This window comes from Ammodytes marinus (genome assembly GCF_949987685.1).
Source record: "Ammodytes marinus genome assembly, chromosome: 13".
NCBI lineage: Eukaryota > Metazoa > Chordata > Actinopteri > Uranoscopiformes > Ammodytidae > Ammodytes > Ammodytes marinus.
In genome coordinates, this window is record NC_137217.1 from 15,094,695 (window position 1) to 15,116,363 (window position 21,669).

At 42.6% G+C, this 21,669-nt stretch overlaps 1 protein-coding gene across 2 annotated transcripts; it reads right to left on the reverse strand.

Annotated features, from left to right (window-relative positions):
- Positions 1 to 1,055: 1,055 nt before the first annotated feature.
- limd1a (LIM domains containing 1a) lies at positions 1,056 to 21,669 on the reverse strand. Of its 2 annotated transcripts, none has more exons than XM_080038887.1 (8): positions 20,082 to 21,669; positions 12,440 to 12,541; positions 7,793 to 7,860; positions 6,680 to 6,742; positions 5,685 to 5,815; positions 4,634 to 4,685; positions 3,384 to 3,452; positions 1,056 to 2,674 (listed from the first exon to the last, which is right to left on the reverse strand). In XM_080038887.1, the coding sequence occupies exons 1-8, from the start codon at positions 21,313 to 21,315 to the stop codon at positions 2,540 to 2,542; spliced, it is 1,854 nt and encodes a 617-aa protein (XP_079895013.1). In that variant the 5' UTR covers positions 21,316 to 21,669; the 3' UTR covers positions 1,056 to 2,539. The 2 variants fall into 2 exon arrangements, 1 of the variants encoding a protein (XP_079895013.1); XR_013845148.1 differs by having other exon boundaries at positions 2,641 to 2,674; positions 4,634 to 4,662.

Genomic DNA, 21,669 nt, shown 5'->3' on the forward strand with positions numbered 1-21,669 from the left:
AAGTTAGGCTATCGCTACCAATATTTGACCAACCACAGGACACCTCACTGCCAGGAATAGCCTAGTGAAGACCAATCACCTTTTGTTGCGCTCTACCAAGATATGACCAATCATAAAGGTTAGAACTACCAAGAATGAACACAAAGATGTGATGTAGGTCTAGATGGGTGCCTCTTTGCTTACATGAGACAGGTGTTGGTTCGACTCCAGGCTGGCTCGTAGGCTATCTCTTTCCAAATTCATAAGAAAAGTGTAGCCTAATCAAAAGACATCGGTTGATTGAAGGGCATCAAGGGGCATGATGACCGAAAGCATTGGTAGGCTAGGGCCTATGCAATATAGCCTAACAGTCTACTGGTTTGTTTTACTCTCACATCACGTATGCCTATAGGCTATCACACTAAACACCACTTGTGATTTTAAGCATTTTTAAGCACAAATTGCAATTTATTTAAAATTAATCATTATTTGCACTATTTCTATCAATGCACAATTGTCAATGGGCCTGTGGTAGCCTACCCTTGTCACGTGGGTCGAGCGAGGCTACTACGTGAGAGCCAATCACGTTGCCTGTCTTCAGAGATACCTGAGACCAAAAATCTTTTCAGATATGCCGAACCCGGCCGAACCCCATTTCTAAGAGTTGTGAAGACGCTAGTAGGCTAGATTATATGAATACACTTAAAGAGCGGCATAATAGGATAATAGGCAATACAAAAGGCTATGTAGGCCAACAGGAGTACATCGAGAACATTTTATTTTTATTCATGTAGGCCAATGTTTGTTCGTGTTTTCTGAAAAATTATCATAGGTCAGGCAGATCGAAACCTCCCAACTGCATATCACGTATGAAGCCATTCCTGGATCACGGAGGATAATCTGCGGACCAACGAGGCCACATTAAAGTTGCAAAAATGTGTGCTATCAGCCAAATGATTATTAAAGTTGAGCACTTACCATGGTGTTTTACCACAGGGAAGTTGACCTGTAATTGGCCCTTTCGAAAAGCTACAGTAAATAAATTACACCATGGACCCATGGATTAAATGATGCTTTAATATTAATAAATAAGCAGATCTACTTGTAAAAGTACCACTAAAATATGCGGATGATTTAACTTTTTCAACTAAAAAAATTGTTATCAAAATAATGCAATGCATTTATTAAATATTTTCTTTACAACAATCATAAAATACGCATATTTTCTGCTCTTTATCTTAACACCAATTGGCTGAAATAGTAACCTCAAATGACAAGCAAATAATGCAAGTTTAAGTCAGTTATCTCAAGACAAGAATAACAAATGGATGGCAAAGGTAGGCAATCTAAACTGTAGGCCTACTTACCACTGCAAATCAAGGGGTTTAAACAAAGGACAAAGTTAACAAAAGTAAATGAATATAGGCATACAATATATCTCTTTTTTAAATATACAATGTTTCCAATTCCTTGAAAACACATAGACCTACAGGCGTAATACCAATCTCTTCATAGGTGCATAGAGAACTCACAGATCTATCGCTGTAAATGCTTAGAGCAGCCTGAATGTGACAAATATGGGCTATTTATGGGCATAACAGTTCAACCTGGTTCTCCAAAGCATTCTTGCTTGGACAAAAAAAAACAATCGTAAAAAAAAGTTTGATATATCCTAAGAACACAAAAGCAAAGCAACCTTGACAATGATGGCATTGTTAAACATTTCTATGGAATGGTTGTGTTAAAATAGTACATTATATCATTTATTGCATACCAGAATTTGCATATGGCAAATGAACAACGATAGCTCCAGTTACCAATGGTAACCACTTTAAGGAGAAAAATAAACCCTCTCTATAATTACTATTATGCTTTAACTTTAAAAAAAAAATTCAACAGCATCTGTTTGGTACACAACCTCCTACTTCAGTACACACCAATCGTTATTATTGCAATTAGAAAAGGATGTGGAGGCACAAATGGCATCCCAAACACTGTGTGAAAAGCCTCCACAGATTACACGCAGTGTTACCCAATAGCTGATTTAGTGAGCCGGCAGATGATCCTTCTCTCTGTCTGAATCATTCGGTAGCTGGGATCTGTGTTGTATTCTACTGTGGGCTTCACACCATTTGTGTAAATAATCATCCTCATAAAAAGCTTCAGAAAGATGATTTATGGATAAATTCTGAACTGTAATTTTCCAGCATTAGTGTGAACATAAAGGTGGAAATAGCAGACGCAACTGATATTCACATTTTTAAAAGTTCATGTGGTAAAACTTCTGTATGCAGCAGGTATATAACACAATCCATCACTGCATTCAAATGTAGGGCTTTTTGTTTTACAATACTTCATAAACGGGTCAAAACATCTTAGGCATAATGGAAACTTCATTGACATACCTGTAAAAATACACATACAACCATGATCTGATGCTAATGCTTTGCATTAATAAATCCTCTACAACAAGAATTGTTCATATCCGCTGCTGTTGTCAGTCACTCTTTGGCAGTTCCTCCAAACATCCACCAGGTGTCTCCCTCCACCCACAGTATTATTAGTAGGAGGCAGCAGCCACAGCAGAGGAGCTGCCAGGCTGGATGTTCTTCAGATGGCAGGAGTGGCACAGAAGGTGGCCGTTCAGAGGGTAGCAGCGGTGACCCTCCTCGTCGTTCAGCTCCATCTTACATTCCTGAGCAAAGGAAGAACAACAATGTCACACTGACACTGAAAGGTTGCATGAACCTAAATAGAGGAACAGATGAAAAATGGTTTGACTACTGCTATGTATTGTCCCAATTTCCCACCACTGGAAGATCAGACAGCAGTAACAACTATTATGTGTAGAGATACAGAAATAAAGAACAGGTCCACTTCCACATTTACAAAAAGATTACATCTTTCACTATCTAATCTCAAATCTGGGCGATGAAGGATTCCTTTATCTGCTTTTTGGCTTTCCCTTTGAAGAAAGAATCTGCTTACAAAGACAAAATTCAAGATGCTTAAACAACTTGAAAGACGAAAAAAGATGCAGCCTTTCAATGGTTAACACCACTTTAAAAGAAAGCTGCTCCTCACAGCTCACTGGTTTTTATTTTAATACAGTGATTTAACAGCAGCTGTCAATCAGCCGTGGGCACAAAAAAATTAGACACTTGAGTGAAATATTGAGATAGGGATGTTTTTAAGTGCTGCATACCTGCTCTCCTAAGCAGCATATAATCACCACCAAGACTGTAATTAAGATCTGGGATCTACACTCATAATCATTTCTCTCAATGAGCCACTCAGAGCAAACCCTGGCTCAGAGCCACTTGTGCATGCATGATTTTTTTTTTCACATGCACAACTTGATGTTCAGGTAGGTAAAAGGGGGGAAATGACATGTTTGAACCCACCTCACAGTGATAGCATTCCACGTGATAGTCTTTGTCCATGGATACAACTCGAATGGTTTCATCAGACCCCTGGGAAAGAAAAAATCAGACAGACAAACGCAACTGAAGCCAATCATGCCAGAAACACTCTGCTGTCTGGGTCTGTTCATTCTGACAATAGCTTCAAAAGATCGATGAAAAGCGTGCGCACATTGATGTCAGCCAAGCGCGGAATTGTCTGTACTTACTCCTCTGCATTATCGCTTTGGAGGTTTAGGGTATTTCAATTGTCCCATGAAGCACGGACCAACTGTGTTGCTACACTATCAGGGATGTTCCATTATGTTTTTCAGAAATTCATATTGGAAAACAAGAACTCATAGAACAATTCATTGTAACAGAACAGGACAAGGTGTTTTCGTTACAAATCATTCTATTCACACTGAGCCTGTATCTTAATCTTTCAGATAGTGTCTTCTCTTTGTCCTCGTGATTATGCATGTCCACAGAGACAGAAGCGATTTCTCTATTAGTCATCTTTCTCTGGTTACAATGTCAGCCTGAAAGGGAACTTCCCTTACCGTCCATACAACAGCTCACATAAATGTACAAGAAAGAATAAGGCCCACCCCTACACACGGAGGGGTACACGAACACACACACACACACACACACACACTACCTCTCCTCTAAATACCGGCCTCACTGCTCAATCAAAGGGGAGGGCAGGGGACATTCCATCCAAGCCAACTCTAATTTTGGACATTTCTTTGCTTTTGCCAGCACGTCCTGCCCATATGTGACCCCGTAAGTCTTCCCGCTAGTATCCATCTGCGCTTCCTTCAAGCCCAGTCAAATCTAAGCCCAGAGATATTATTAGGGCCTCCCCCTGTCTTGACATGTAGTCCCGTGGGAAATATGGCTGTATTGAACTATTTGCTACCTGCACAGCTCAGTCCATGTTTGAGTCATAACTGAGTAAACATGAGTCGATAAGGAATTATTATCAGCTGAGATCCTGGTAGGTGAAGGTCCACAGTTAAAGGTGAACAGCTGCAAGATGCAATGAGGCATGAAGATTGCTCTGATGGTTCATACCATGCTGGCATTTATGTTACACTCCCTATAAATTAAACCTGTCCTATGAGCTTTGACAGCTCTGATCCTAGAACACTACAACCACTATACCTTGATATGAGAATGTGGAAGGACAATATATGATAATATCTCATTCGTGACCTGGTCCTAAATAACGGTGAATGTGATCTTACCTCAGAGGGCAGGATGGGCTGGTTACAGGCTGCACATTTTGGTGCCAGGACCCTGGAAGAGTGAGAGGCATAAACAATTGATTTTTCATAGATTTGTTTGAACTGCACTCAAAAAGATAATGTAGTAAATAATCTAAAAACAACAATTATTATTATTAGTTATTACAGTTCCTATTTGATGTCCCCCTCCAGGCCTGCTGAGCCTCCCCCTCTTTCCCTCTCAACTCTGACTAGATTCAAAGTCTAGATTGGACTAAGGAGATGCCAGGTTTGCAGATGTGCTGGCTCACCCTCACACACGTGATTACTCAAATCCCCCCTCCCTCCCCAGAAAAACAAAAAGCTTAATGAATTCATCATTTCCACACACATGGCTGGCACCTGGATGTCCGAGGAAGCAACAAAGGGCCTCTCAGTGTGGATTGTTAGGCTGTAGCTAACAATCAAACACATACCATATATACACAATAAGGTTTGTCTGATTTAATCAGCGTAGGGAACATGTGGGAGCTGCCAGACAGCCATGGGCCAATGCCATGTGCCTGGATGTGCTGCACACACTGTCCGATTAGGGAGAAGACAGATTGTTGAGGTTGAGGGTGCTACAGGTGCTACTGTTGATAACTTTGAATGTATTCTAGTATCAAATTCTGTCAGACACATAAAAAGTTTTGGTTTTCTGTTTTTGTCCTCACAGAGCATGTTACCGTGGAGTTTGGACAAGAGGAGCCAAGGCAGCTCGCCCACTCTTCACACCTCTAACTGGACAGCGATTTGTTCTCCCTCCCCCTCTCTCTCCTTTCATCCCAGACCAGACTTCTCATGTGTCCGCCACACGTGGCATAGAGAAACTCAAACAACCCTTCTCCAACAGATCCTTCAGGATCAAGGGAAGGTAAAGAGGCTGCGCAGTGCGCAGTCATTTAACATGGAATATGAAACATGGATTTTTTTTGTTTACCATGGTCGCGCTAAACTAATTTATACCCATAAATCTTGCTCATCATGTGTTTACGTTCCTTTGAAATACTGCATTACAAGTGTTGCTCACCTGTGGTAGTCTTTGAGACAGTAGATCTTATTTTCAGTGTCCACGGTGAAGGGCACTCCATCAAGGCTCTCGTTACAGATGACACAGCGGAAACAGCCAGGATGATACGACTTCCCGAGGGCCTGCAGGATCTATGAAGAGAGAAATGAGTGCAGACAGACATGAATACTCCATTTAATTTCACTCTGGTGCTGCGTTTCAATATTTCTTCACTGTTTGTGTCCATCAAAACTAAATTAGCCATTGCTCTTAAAAAATCTTTGCCAGTAGATTAAATTCATTTTTAATGAGCCTTGAGGGTCTATGGGGTTGTAACGGCTTTTGAGAATAGGACAACGCTAAGAATAGGCCAATTCAGAGAACTGGGGATAATATATAGCAAGTAATCACAGCTAAAAATAAAGCTAATAGGAAAAGAGCCAATTAAAGAAATATCCTAACTCTTCTTTAGCAAATGTAATATAGAGGCAGATGATTTGTTGTATGCTGCATGCACAAAAAACAGTGTCAGTAAGTGATCACATACACCAGATTTCTGTTTTGAGATCCAGCATGCTGAATGAGCAGATGTGAAGATGAGACAGCACATCTTCTCCATCTCTGTCTGCAGGATGGAGACCATATGTAGACAAATCCCTTTTGTGCTGTGACACTTACTGACTAAATCACATGATGTGTGGTTAGTGTGTGTATGTTTATTTTTGTTTGTAACCCATGGGGCCTCTGTGTGTGTGTGTGTATGTGTGTGTGTGTGTGTGTGTGTGTGTGTGTGTGTGTGTGTGTGTGTGTGTGTGTGTGTGTGTGTGTGTGTGTGTGTGTATGGGAGAGAGTGAGATGCACATGCAAAGCCAATGGATCCCCATTAGATTCTTTATCCAGATGTGCCCACAGAAGGCTCATGCAGGGTGACGTCACCGAGTTTCTGCTGAGATCACCTGGCTCTGGCCCACGCACACAAAAGCACACACGACTGGAGAGAACTAACAGACACTTACCATGTCCATGATCAGATGTCCACATGCGTTGCACTTGTCTGCGGACTGCTGGAAGCCGGAGTACTTCAAAAGACAGAAAAAGGACGACAGAGTGATGTCATTGGAATTTGGATATTTAATAGATGACTAAAAATCTCTGACTTTGTTTCAGACTGAGCACTAAGTAACTCCACAAGGTCATCCAGGCACAATCCAAATATGGTTCATCATGTGTGGTTGTACTAAAAACGGCTTCAAATCCCTGCAATCCTTCTCTGATAAAAGAGTGTCCAGTCTGTTGTTTAAAATGGTCACAGCAGCCAGGAGAGAATGGAATCTAGGTGTGGGGAACATTCAACACATTCCTTAATGTCAAACTATGGCGTGGTCCCTGAAATGGGCATTTAACTCATAAAGTATCTGAATCAGTCAGGTTTATTAAGTCTGAGCAGTGCCAGTGAGGAGAGGCCACACTAACTCGCCTGGCACAGCAGCGACACGTAATTAACAGCACATGAAGGGGACAGAGCCGGAGCAAATTCAATTAACTGCAAATGCAATTAGACAAGGTTTTACACAGACAATGCTCCTGGGGTAAACACACTACTGACGAGTGTGGATGAGATTGGAAAATTACTTGCAGAATACGTAGGACCCTACGTATACTGATGTCTTTTTTAAAAGATCATTTTTGGGGATTTTTCATGCTTTATTGACAGTTGGGGAGTGGGGGGGGGGGGCATATTGACCTGACCGCCCTCCACCATATAATCCAGAGCAACGCAGCTACTCCAGTAACTGACCTCTTTCCAGTATCACCCAGGGGAGTAAACTGATACGAATCGGCTGCTTTCGATGCTAGAAACTGGTTTACGAGGTCACAATAAGTCGTGTTTTGTATTTTAAATTGCAGGCTGACGGATTGTTGGTTGAATTAAGGAAAAAGTGAGAACCTTGCTAATCACAGCAAGGGGGAGACAATGGAGATGTGGACGGGGTGGAAGTGAACACAGCTCAGTATGAGAGAGAGGTACTGTGTGTTATCCAGTGCATCTTTGAAGTCACAACAAAGTTTACAAAACCACATACATCTGCTGAGGTGTACTAGACATTGATTGTGTATCGACCGCTTACCAGAAAGTCCTCTTCGCAGAAAACCTTCCCTCCAACATAGTAGAATGCCTTCCCTCTCAGCCTTCGACCTGAGGAAACACACGGACAGTCAATTTCGATAATTTCCCTGATGCCATACACAGCACGGTCTGAACCTAGGACTCAAAACCTGTCACTTAGAAATGCCTTAGTGGAAAATCTTGCTTCTCAGAAAATAGTTACAGCACTAATGCATGAAGAGCAGAGTGATTTATAACAGCCATTGTGAGGTAATGGACCCTCTTGCAATATTCATTATATCCTGCTGAATCCCAGGCAGATAAATCAAACAAATGCATCCATGGTGTGCTGGAGTCTTCATAATTATATTGGTGGGACACGGCGCATTCTGCATTAAGGACAAGTAACACATCTGGATTAAACACATGGGGGAAATGCTGATCAAATCCACTTACTAGACAGGTGCAACACATTAAACACTCGGCTCTATTGGATTTAATGGCAATTGCCGGCCAAGACCTACAACGGCCTGCCTTTTCTCTTCTTATTTTGTTTCTATCTGGTGTCTTTCCACATGCTGCTTGTGCTTCCTGTCCTATGGTTTGGACCTGGCGTCTGGATTCTTTTGGCAACACACACACACACACACACACACACACACACACACACACACACACACACACACACACACACACACACACACACACACACACACACACACACACACACACACACACACACACACACACACACACACACACACACACAGAGAAAAACCTGTTTGCTCACTTCACATAGCTATTCCTGTCCACATGTCCCACAGGAAGAGGGAAAACATTCCTCACATATTCTGAGTGGGAAGGTGAGGGAGGGGACAGCGGGGGAGACGAGGGATTAACCTTCGGTGAACAGGGAGCCTCTTTATCTCCCATGCTACATCTCACGCTCTGTTTATCTGATAACTTGTATCCAGATATGTTCACATGGTCACTCAGCAGCTAGGAATTGCACATGTTCCTTCTTAACCCATTGATGACGGCTGCTGCGCGATGCCACATTGGCTCTCCTGCCTGATGCTGCATCGCGCAGCATTATTACTTTATCTAATTTTCATGGCATTCCCAGCATAAAATGCACCGTCATTGGTTCAAATACACATGAGGTGGGTTTTGTTGATTTTTTTAAGACCACGTGACCACCCAAAAGTTGTGTGGTTTGCCGAAAATCACGTCAATCAAAAAAATAAAAAATAAAAAAATAAAACAAAATAATAAAAAAAATACGCCGGCTATGTCGGCGACGGAACAGTTAGTGGCGTTTGGTGCGCAGAATCAAGGTCTACTATAGACTACTGACGAAAATCCCACAACACATTGCATCTATTTATTAACAATATTTAATAATTTTCTAATTCATCTAATTTTGACGATTTTTAGAAATATTTGTTGGTTTGTAAGCGCTAAGGGAGCATGTTTAAATAAAACCTGTGAACCTTAACTTTTAAATGTATTTTATTTCATGTTTCTATGTGCTACACAGGCTTAGATATTAAGGTTTTGGTAGACTTGACAATTCGTACTATTTTTTCAGAAAACCCTCAGGCATTAAGGACATGCATCCTAGATTGCCATAGTCATCAATGGGTTAAGACAGAGAAGAAATGCAGGCTTGATCCCAGACTAGGACATTTTAAATAAAGGGAATTCTTAAGATTCTCCTACTCCAACAAGTCAACAACTAGTTAGCTTTGGAAAACAAAGGAAGAGGAATTGTAGACATGGTAGGGTTATGAATGATGATAAATAAGACGGTATTTACTATGAAATAATGCTAATTTTGCTATACACCTTGTATTGTGGTAGCTATCCTTTGAATATCTCTTAATCAAGGGCAATATTGCAAATGATTGATGATGATTTTTGCATCCTTGATACAAAGATCAACCGAGCCATGGATCAGTGCAATCAACCTAGAAATGTTAGAAAATGGATATTCAAGTAGGGGGAAAGGAGCTTAGCCAAAGAAGATAACCAAATGATTATTAACATATTATGATTATTAACATAACTGAACTCTCTGGAACACTGTTTGAAAGCAATACATTCCAATGTGAGCCTGTGAATTACAGGTAGAGTACAGCAAGTACCAAGAAGAACCTCATGATTCGTCTTGTTATATTGATGGCGTGCTGAATTCTCTGAACCAGTTATTCCCAATCACATTATCTTGATTTAATAGAATAATGACGCCGGTCACGCAGCATGCGAGGGCTGGCAAAGGCTCAGGCAATAACTAAATGAAGAGGAGACATGTTATTAGGATGTGGCCAAGGTGTGGAACAGGCCTTGAGTAATTACTGACAGACACTCTTGGAACTGTGTCCCCAAAGGAAAGGAGGAAAGGATGAAAGTGAGGTACAGGCCATTCCTCTTCTCTTCTTCACATTCCTGTCTTTTTTTCCTGGTGAGTCAAGAGAGGGGAAGGCTCTGAGCTTTGTGGAAAGAAAAGAGCTTAATTAAAGTCAGGAGTCGGGGCTGACTATTTGAAAAGCGCCAGAAAGACCTGACCATTGCGCTCTCATAAAAATGCTAAATACCCGAGGGACAGAACAAAACACAAGGGCCATCTTCTAATTAAAACATCTTATGGATTCATTCCCGTATGTTGTGCCATTGAAATTGAAGAAATTCCCCCACAACCCTCCCATGATTTCCTAATCAAGTTTTAACCCTGTTCATTCCTGCGAGCAAATCACTGAAGTGGCACATCTCGGCATAAGAGCCAAACCAATTCTTTACCAATTTCATATTTGTTGACTGTTTACTCTGATATTCAATCTCACCTAAAGTCATATTATGTCCTGCTGAATAATATCTATGCCTGTTCATTTAACAAAGACAAAACTTAATACATTTCTCCTACACCTGAGGGCGTTTGGTCAAGGTCCTGAGTCTGACACTCTACCCGCCAGATGTTAACATACCAGTGGATTCAGGACCAATCACATCCTTGTTTGTATTCTCTGAAGCTTGCTGACCGGCTGGGATAAAAGAGCTAATAATATCAAAGCAGAATCTGAGAGCGGGGCTGCGTAATACTGTTCCTTAAAACCTCCAATTTAAACAGGGTGCAGTGCTGCCTTCTTCACATTATGAAATCACTAAAAATGATGATGCAAGAAAAACTATACTTTACTAACTGGATACACAGGTAACAAATGCAAGATAATAATGTATAAGGAAATATGATTGTTTGCTTTTCCTTTTCCTGAATACAAAACTTGAGCTTAATCTCCAACTGGAATTGAATTGCACCTTTAACAGTCAATGATTAACCCCCGCCTCCCCCCTGTGAGAGCATGCAAGGAAGTTCACGGTCGTAAAGACTTGTTATGCAACTCAGCAAGCGTTATCTCAACATACGGATTCAGGAGGAACTTCAAAGGGATGTCTAATATAAAAGACACAGATATTGAAGTGCATCATGCTGACCTGTGTGTGTATGTATAAGTGTGCCCCTGCATGTTGGCTGCGTGTGGTGTGTGGTTAGTGTGCTGCTCCCGCTGAATGGTCTCCCTGTCCCGCACTATACTCCCATCTTGTTACGCCCAGCTGACATAACAGCATCCAGTGTCCTCCTCCATGATCCTGACCTACAGAGGGGCCCCTATGCCTGCATTCCTCCCCCCAGCTGAGATGTTTTTCCCTGGGGCCAACCCATATGCCCTCACATGGAGCCAGCTATGAGAGGTATGTGGTGTGTAAACTGCCCTCCACCCCCACCCCCACTTTATTCATCAGCCTCACATTGAGCCACAATGTGTCTCGTCTTTTTCATCTCCTCGCTAACACACACACACACACACACACACACACACACACACATATACAAACACACATGACGGGGGGTAAAGGAAAACACACTGGGTGTTGATTATACATTTGGGGGACAAAACCAGCGAGTTCAACGGTTCTGTAGAATAATAGGCCTGAGTAGAGGTCACCGCAGTGCCAGAAATACTCCACATTCCAACCATCTGATTATTGGGATAGCGATTTTAATTGGCTGGAGAAGAAAGCCAAGGCATACTTCAGCTACAGGTAAGTCACACACATACTGTATGATACCCTACAGCCAGGGTAGTGAACCTCTACTGACACCTGTGATAGCCGTACCCAATGTGGGTCAGGTAAACTGTTAAACTAATGAAGTAATTGCATAGAAAATTCACTTTTCAAGCATTCAAAATGTTGTCACTTGTTCTAAACTTTTTAATGTTAGGAGAACACCTCACTGAACAGTGGTTCGCCTGTCCAACACGAATGCGCTTTGTTTCAACTCATTCTCACTTAAAAGTTAAAACTGCAGGAGGAGTGACTGGCACGGCTGGAGGAGTGACTGGCACACCCATACTGTAAACCAAGCACCAGCAACACAGGACAGTAATCCCCAAATAAGTGTTTGTTTTTTCCCCGGTCTAGTGAAGGAATGAGGAGGAAGTTTCCACTTTTAATTCCAGACAACAGGGTCTTTGGCTATTATTCAGGTAGTGACATGAGCTTGACGCATGAAACGACTGAGGAGAGGAGGTGAAAGTGTCTGAATGGGAGCTAAAGACTTTGTGAAGGTCTGCTGTGTGTGTGTGTGTGAGTGGGTGTATGTACTTACTACAGGCACTGCAGGTGAAGCAGCTGTCGTGGTAGAGGCTGCCCATAGCTTGGCAGGCCTGGTTGGCACCATACACAGCCTTGTTGCACTTAATACAGACTCCTGTAAAACAACACAGTGTATGAGAAAGTCAGAAAGGTCACAAGACGACACACAAGTAAGTAATTTACAGTCAGACAAATACAACACACATAATGGTGTAATAACACTCTACATCAATTGATACCTAATCAAGTACTATATCAAGGTAAAGGCTAAGACACTTTTTATTGTGGGAGCGTAAAGGGCCGAGGAGGCTGTGATCAAGATTACCCTGGATGAAAACAATGGAGTCAAGAGAGAGAAAAAACACTTCAGAAAAGTCAGGAAGCTGGTTAGCCGGCTGTATCACTGAATGAGGAAATATATCCCTATTAGCTTATTTGACTTGGCTAAGAGAATGAGAAGTTGTTTAATGAAGTCTTCCTACCCTTACAATACAGTCTATGGGGCTTGATATCAAGATACTGGAGTCTGCCTTATAGTAATACACTCATCCAAGCCTAAGAGATTTGCAAAGTATGTGCAGAGGAAATGAGAAATGTCAAAAAGAGATAAAGTCCCAAAAACATATGAAAGCAAGAGTTTCCTCTCCAGGATGTTGGAAGAAGAATACCAGTTCAAGCCATTAAATGAAAATCACATGGGAACATGCCATGCACTATAACATAATCTGTCCTTTACTCTAGACAGCTCTGTAACAACACGCGGTGTCCTTGTGATCAATTTAGAACCATTTATTTTGCTTCGGATGCAAGACCATGTTCCCAAGACAAAGAAGAAAATATGAGCTTTCTCTGTTACGGTGACGACAGGCAGACAGGCAAGCAGGACCCAAATGCAGAAAGTTTCAAGTGAGGGTAATTTATTGTCCAAAAAACACAAAAACTCCAGAAACGCAAAAAGGCACAAAGGCAAGGCACATGGAACACAGGAACATACAGGGACAGACTCACCAACAGGTACAATGCTCGGACAGGGAACAAAGAAACACTGGGAGTTATATACACACACACAAGACAGGGTAGACAACAAGGGACAGGTCTAACACATTAGGTAAGGGAGCAGTAATCAAACAAGAGGGAAGCTTGACAGGACATGGGGAGGAACAAGACAGACGTACCAAAATAAAACAGGAAACCCGGGTAACACCAAAACAAGACAAGACAAAGACAGACCATGACATTCTCACTCCTTTTTCCCAGCCAATCTCCACCTGTACATCTGAGCTTGCAGTGTATATGAAACGCCGTGATACAAAGACTGATATATGGACTATGAAAACTGACAACGGCCGTGACTGCTGACCCTAATGGGCAGTCAGCTAGCTGCTAAATCAATCAGATACGGTATGACATGTCCATCCAAACATGATGTTAAAGTAACACCGACAGGAGGGGGCGACGGCAACAGTGGAAGATTATTGCAAGACCTCAAGCTTCTCTTTAAGTGTGTGCACATGAAGTTATTTGTGTTGTTGTGTTTTTATTGAAAAAAAACTCCCTGGAGACAGAAATCGAGCTCAGCAGAAGAGCGTGACCCGACCCAGCCCAGCTAAGCCAAACTCTGGTCCTCCTCGAATACTGACAAAGAAACTTCTGTTTCCACTGTATCCATCACGCGGCTGCCTCCTCCAAAAACACACTGTTACGTTTAATGACCTTCTTCAAATGTTTCTCTCTCTTCATAGACTTTCAGTAATTCAATAGGCAACTGGGCTATATATAATTCAACTAAAGTCCCCCCCCCCCCTCGTCCCCCAATGCCACAACAGAGGACACATCATCATGGGCCCCAATGGCTGGAAAAAAGATTAAGAGGTAATAGAGGGATATGATGAGCAGCAATCAGAAGAATGTTGTTGTTATGTAAGTTACGTTGTTTACATGAAAACACAATAAAAATGTTGACTACAAACAATTCCTGTCAGAGAGCAAACATTACAGTAGCATTGAGATTCTCAGGAAAACATCTTTCTTAAACATCCTTTATTGCTCGGATTTGTATGCCCCATGAGAAGAAAATGCAGTAAAAACCCGTTCTCTCTTTTGTTTCTGTTTGAGACCAAAACCATTCTTATTTTTATAGTAACCTCCTCGCCGTTTGGGCCACTACAAATCAAATTTCTGGACAGATTCCTCCACAACAGTGTGATTATTCAAGGGGGCTAACTTCTGGCTTCAAGTGGGGGGAAGGGAAGCAAAACATGCAGCCAAAATGTCCTACCCCCCACCCCCCCAACTCCACTCACCTTTCCAGCTGTCAAAACTCAGAGCAGACGGCTGCTTGCTGTCCAACATGCCACTGACTGAAAGACGCTGGCTTGCAAAACATTGTAGCAGCTATTGAGTGTTAGCATTCCCACAGTTAGCCCCAATGTTTTTCGATTCATCTTTACCACGTCCACATCATGACAAAAACGTTTACCTTAAAAGTAGCACTTGTTTGTGCATCAACATCCCATTCACTGGAAAATGAAGAGTATCTATGAGGAGCCTTTACTTTTTGTTGATTCAAGCGGCACCTTTGGACAGTGTTTTCATGAAAAAAGTGCCCAAGTGCTTTTGTTTAGACAGCGAGTATACGCCCATAAAGAGAGACCACAGACCCATTGCTTTGAGGTATTGTATTAATATGTGACTACGTAAGATTAATAATGGTAATATGACGATGGTGAAGCAAAGTAGATTTTGATTTAGTACGGATCATAAACACAGGATGTCCCAGTCTGCCTGCCGTACATTTTTTGTCTAAGTTCCCGGAAAAAATCGGACCCTTCAAAGGCATTAATATTAATAACTACATATATTTTAAAAAGTGTAGTTTCCCTGATGGTCTTGTTTGCTGTTTCAGAATTCCTTGTAGGAGATTTAAACCATGTATCCATTATTTTTAGAAAACAGTTTTACATCATTCCATTACACTTAGCTAACAATTTTGACACGTTTCTGCTCACTTGCTAAGTAGTTTTGATGATCTCTTTGTTGTATGACATGGCTTTGAGACGACTGACTCAGGTAGATGGAAGGTATATGTGCAGTCGGGCTATTGTACCTGGTAGCTCAGAGTAGCAGTTCTAGTAGCTCCAGCACTGAGCAGTTGAAGCTAACTTTTCTTTCCACAACATTTGACTAAATTCAATCTATAACACATCCACCACATACCCCTTTCTAACATTTTACCACAGACACACCACACCCAGAAGTGACATGTTATATTAAAATCAGTCAAATACCGCAGGCCATATTCATAGACACATATACTGTACGTGCATGAGGATATCACACACACACACCCAGTCAGCCTCCAGAAGCCTGCCAAAGCAGAAGCCAAGAATCCCTGGGAAGAGTTAAGACCAAGCTTTTGACTCAACGGCCAGATGGCATAAATTAATCCTCCATTTTAACACAAAGCTAAATGTTCAGCTGAATGTGGGTGTGTGAACACTGGGATGTCCTATCATTTCTCCACAATTTGTCTATAAATCTCACATCCTCTCAGGCTCTTGTAGCCAAGCAGAAGAAGCATCCGCAAAATTGTCCCTAAATCTTTCTGTCTGTCTACTCATCCATTGGGCTGCCTCGCCTTGGACTTCCCTCCCCTTTGTATCTTAAGATCTCATTTCTAAAATTCCTTGCTCTCTTCCTTCAGACATTCCTCAGTGTTCCCTCGGTGCAGACGTTTGGCACCAGCCTCATTTTCCCAGAACCTCCAGGTGCAGTTGTGCCAATGCAGCACTCAGTGTACGGTTGGAAACTCTGCTGGATACAGGCCCTGTGTATGAATGGACACAGCTCACAGGATCGGTTAAAGACCGTCATGGCAGTGGCTGAGACTTTTAAAAGCACATTATATTCATTCATATCAGGTTTCAGGAGACTTTAACAGCACAATCTTAACTTCCTATGAGGAACTTTTTAATGTTCATGAAACAGTAACATTTTTCCTCTGATGATCATAAATGACCTGAATCAAAGTTTAATCTGCTTCACAATCGTTGTTTTACCATTATATTAATCTTACATAGTCACATAATAACATTATCTCATCAGGGTGCATCCTGTGCTGGCACGTGCTTGGATATTGGTGTAAAAAAGAACTATAACGCTTGTCAAAAGTTTTCGCTATAATAAACAGAAACTGAAAGCTCCTCGTAGCAGATGGGATCTACCAAATGACAATATACAGAAGTAAAAGGTGCTTAGAAATTCTGCCAAGACATATTATACACATCTGTGAAGGTCTTTTATTGTGAAACTAAAGTTTTGAGAAATAAATTGGTCTACATAGGTTTTTTCTTTCTCCCTGGCATGAAAACATGACTCAGAGGATGAGCTATGGTCTAGAGAGGGAAACTCTATACAGGATCTGTGTGTGGGCTATGTGGGAAAATGTGTTGAAAAAGAAGGACATACAGTCTTACTCTAAAACCTGCCTTTGTGCTGATTGCACAGTGCTCTCCCACACATCTGTAACATTCACATCTCTGTGCTATTTGTGAGCCTTGTTGTGACAGTGACGTTCGCCAGAACATCTTCCCTTACACATTGTTGTGAACACATCAGGGGGCTGAGGAAGGCTATAAATTACAATCGTGACAATCAAGCGGGAGGGCTTTATGTGTGTGTGTAATGGGGGGGGGGGGGGGGACTCTGTGGTTTCGAACACGATATAGCCTATCTCACGCTCTCTTTCTCTCACTGTCTGGCGAGACATCCCAATTTTCATGAATGGCCTCAGCTCCAAACACAAGGAAACCACACCCTTACTAAGATGTGTTGTCTTACATTAAATAAAACTCGAATATCACAGACATGCTAACTTGTTCCTAGAATACCAGAACAGTTGCCAGTGCTGTTTTTCATTATAATTTTTATGCGTACATGTGTTTATAACGTGCTTGCATGACATGCTCACAAAGAGTCATGAGAAATGTGTAAGCACAGGTCTGTAGTGATGACATCAGGTACAAAAACAGTGAATGCCACCGTCAGGGAAAACCGACTCGACATTGGGAGCATTCAAACAATTATAGACCTGATGCTGACAGAAGGGATCAAGCTCTTACTAATGAGTTTAGTTATCAGTGTTGCCTCAATAGTAATCCATTAAATCTTAAGGAGATAAGATCTTCTCTTGCCCCTTTCACACTGATGCAAAATCGGAGCTAGAGCCCAATTAGAGACAGTTTTATGGTTTTGCATCGCCAGAGAGCCAGCTCCGGCCTGGAAAAACTGGTGCAAAATTTTGAATTTTCCAGGATTGAGCTGGGCTAGAAAATTTGAACCGCCTACGTCAGGGGCTGGGGGAGTGATCATCCTGACCAACCAGACCAACTAAAATCTCATGCCAGCCATACTTAAAAACACAGCTTCTACAAGACTTAAACACAAAATTACCGAACGTAGCGATCAAATCGACTGTGTCGAAAATATGCTGTATGGGTCCTGTTTGGTTTACAAAGCAAAGCGAGAGGCAACACGTGTAGAAATAAGACTTATCTGCCGCTGTTGTTGTGCTTAAAGCTCCCATATTATACACTTTTCGGTACTATTATACACAGAGCCGGCCCAAGCCTTCAGGGGGCCCTAAGCGAAATATGATTAGGGGGCCCCTCTCCAATGTTAGCGCTGCTGAAACTAGATCTGTGTTAAATATCATTCACACAGCCAGTGTTTTCCGCTAGTGCCTCCACTGTGCGGCTGTGCGAAAATATTAGACAGCCGAGATTCAGACCCTCCTAGGGGGGTCCGGGGGTATGCCCCCCCGTGAGATTTTTTTAACCTTTTTAAAGTGAAATGCATGAATCTGGTGCACTTTGAGAGGAAAATTAAGAGGCTAAATCTGAGAAATTTTGTGTGAACAAATAATTTGGAGACACTGGGTCAGATGAATTAGAAGCTATTGAAGAAGGACACATGGATTTTCCATAAAAATATTAATATAAAATAAAATATTATGGAGGGTCCTCTGGGTTGGGCTTGGAGCTCTTTTTCTTTTACGGGACATATTTCTCTGTAATATAATGAATGCATTTAAATGCAGTGTGAGGAACGAAGCAGAAGAACTCTGTTGTCCAGCTACTGTATCTTTTTTTCCACAGACGAGGCTGAAATAGGCTATAGACTATACACAGTGCATGGGCAACTGAGGGCAGCCCCATTTCCAATTGTTTTTAAATAAACTCAATACACACTGTGCATGGATGTGAACGTGACATAATGACATAATTTCGGATTTCCTCCCAGATGAACTGATTAAATTTTTAGGCTATTAATTATCTAGACCAAAACATTTTATTCCTTTTTTTGTATGATAACACACATTTGCATAATATGGTGTTAATATCAAACACACAAACTAAAAAAAAAAAAAAAAAAAAAAATATATATATATATATATATATTTTTTTCTTCTAGGGGGCCCCCCAGGCAGTCGGGGGCCCTAAGCGGCCGCTTAGTTCGCTTATGCCTCGGGCCGGCTCTGATTATACACCATATTATATGGTCTTAGTCCTAATACATTTTTCTTTAATTGTTTGCTGAAAAAAACTTTCAGATAATTTATTGTACTATGCTGATGTTCAGCTAATCTCACAATGGCCTATTTTTTAAAAAGAGCTGCAGCTCCCCTCGTAAATATACAATCTTTGAGCTGCCCCCGCCCCCTGTCCGGAAGCGAAGCCAGATACGTCTCGCCCTCTGTCTGTCAGGGCCGTGGACCAATAAGAAATAGGGGTGTGGGCTGCACAGTGGAAGCTTCTGGCTTTCCAGTTTGTGAGGTCAGAAAAGGGGAAAATTCTGACTGGAGTATATTGGGGGGGAGGGGTGGTGGTTTCAGAAAGGGGGAGAGTGAGAACAGGAGAGATTGTTATTTTTTTAAATATGTTGGCAGTCTCTAGGCACACCGTGGACCCATGGATATGTTAGAACACATTTAAAAAGTGCATTTAGCATAATATGTGACCTTTAAAGCTAGCTCTAGCTTTAGCGTTAGCCACGAGAGCAGCCGCGCACAAAGACGTGATGCAGTGATACAATGATGTCATGACGTTGCTCTCTTGCCCGCTCTGGTCTGTGTGAAACCAACCGGTTCGTAACTGGTATTAGGCTGTAACCAGTTTTGAACTGGCCCTGGCTCTTGGTTCCTGTTGGTGTGAAAGGGGTATCTCTGGCCTTGACCCCACCCTCTACCTCTATAGAGTTTGTTACATCTCCACGAGAGGGCAGACAATGAATCATTAAAGACACAACAAATAATTATTCTGTCTGCATTCCACAATGAATAGAGAGAGGCCTCCCCCAGCTGCCTAATAATTTCAGCTATTTCATCAGCAAAGACCATCAAGAATGCCATCAAACAAAGACAAAAGACAACTCGGTTACACTCCTGAAACGGACACAAGCCATGTGTGAGTGTGTGTGTCTGTGTAAAGGAAATGCAGAAGAAGCATGATAAAGGGTGACAGTGTGTGTTTGTATGAAATCAAAGACAAGTATGTTCTGAACTGTGGGTGGGCGGTTATGTCGTTCAATGGGTTTTACAGCAGGGGCCTTTCTGACAGAGGCCCCTTGATGATTCTGGGTAGTTGAAACTCTCTTACCAAAGTAATCAGCCTTCGGTTGGGCATCCATCTCTTTTTCCAGCCGATTGGTGATTGCTTCTAGTTTCATTTCAGCTGCTGAAGGCCCCTGTTCAGGGGGCTGAGGGAGAGGAGACTGGCAGGATAGCTGCACAGGTTTGGGCGAGCATGCTACTTTAGCTTCAGCAATGACGGCCTGTCCAATGCCGGGTATTTGGCTATGACCTTGAACATGGCTGCTGCTTTTGGAGACATTGCCAGGAATCAAAGCAGCAGTAGGCTGCACTGCCTGGGCTTTGGGTCGAGGTGTTTCGGGAGGTGCAGGCAGAGGAGAGGAAGCCTCAAACGGACCATTATGGCTGTTGGAGAGTCTGGAAGCTGGAGAAGGTGGTGCGTAATGTGCCACAGGCTGAGCGGAGGGCTGCCGCATGTGGACGTCAGCTCCTCCTGTGAAAGCACTCAGAGGCAGGCCAGGGATGAGGTCTGGTTTGGCTGGGCTGGAAGGTTCTCTCACTGGCCCGGCAGAGGAGGGTGGACTCCTGTTTAAAGCCTGATTCTGTTGGGGTGGAATGCTGTTGGCAGTGGGAGATGCAGACTGGTGGTGCTGGTACTGCTGATGAGATGCACCGCTGCTCCCAGAAGAACCAGACAATGATGGGGAGAGTTGGCCGTCACTGGACGGGGCCCAAGCAGCAGGCTGACTGAACGGTTGACGAGCATGTGTGGGCGAGCTATGAAACGCGTTTCCTGGGCTGGGGGGAGTTGTAGGGGGGTTGTGGTGGTATGAATGTGGCTCTAGGCGCTCCTTATTATCGTAATTGTTTCCGTAGCCATAAGCCCTGCCGGCTGGAAGTTCAGACTGAATGCCTGTGTGGTGTTTCTGGCCGTCAAACTGCCCGCACTGACTCCCCCCAGCCGTGGTGGCCGGCACAGGGCCAGAGAGTATCGGGGGCTTCGCCGCCGCTTCACCCGGCTGTCTGTAACTGTTGATGGGCGGTCTGTCTTTTGTGTAATATGTGCTGTTGTGGCCCCCATTCATTTTCATGGCCTGGTTGTTCTTTGCCATTTCCTCTTGGTGTTTCTGCATGTGTATTTTATTCATTTTAGTCGCAAAAACCTTCCTCGTCTCCTCAAAGTCTGGGTTATTTCCTGCGTCCCTCCTGGTTCGAAATAAACCATCCCTGGACGCTTCGTACATGTTGAGGTCCTCGATGAACTTACTCGCCTCGAGCCCCAAATCATCGTATTTATCCATTTTGAAGATACTTTGCGGGTCTGCTTCAACACAGAAAAGTTATAGGCTAAGCCCTTATGAAAAGCCTAAAGCTGTACTCACAGGTCTGTAGGGTAAAAAAAGTGATATTTCCAGAGTAAATAACTAGCTTACTGTCCAGCAGCTCGCAGTCCTGACAGGAGACAGGGGGAACAGACTCGGGGTAAAACTTTTCCAAAGTTTCCCGTTGTTTTATCGTCTGGGGTGAAGAATCCAAAAACACTGAATAAAAAGTTTCGACGAACCACGTCCTCTTCGGTAAAAGTGACCGTGCGTCCAACTCCGCTCTATCCCGAACAAGCCGTCGTCTGTCTGATTATAAATGTGAGCAGATCC

What these genes read in the sequence shown, in the direction of transcription:
- limd1a (XM_080038887.1), bottom strand. Translation starts at nt 21,315, where the DNA reads ATGGATAAATACGATGATTTGGGGCTCGAGGCGAGTAAGTTCATCGAG. An exon ending in ACCGAAGGCTGATTACTTTG is followed by an intron (nt 12,542 to 20,081) that starts GTAAGAGAGTTT and finishes GTTGTTTTACAG; the next exon opens with GAGTCTGTATTAAGTGCAAC. An exon ending in TGTCTCAAAGACTACCACAG is followed by an intron (nt 4,686 to 5,684) that starts GTGAGCAACACT and finishes TCACTCTTCCAG; the next exon opens with GGTCCTGGCACCAAAATGTG.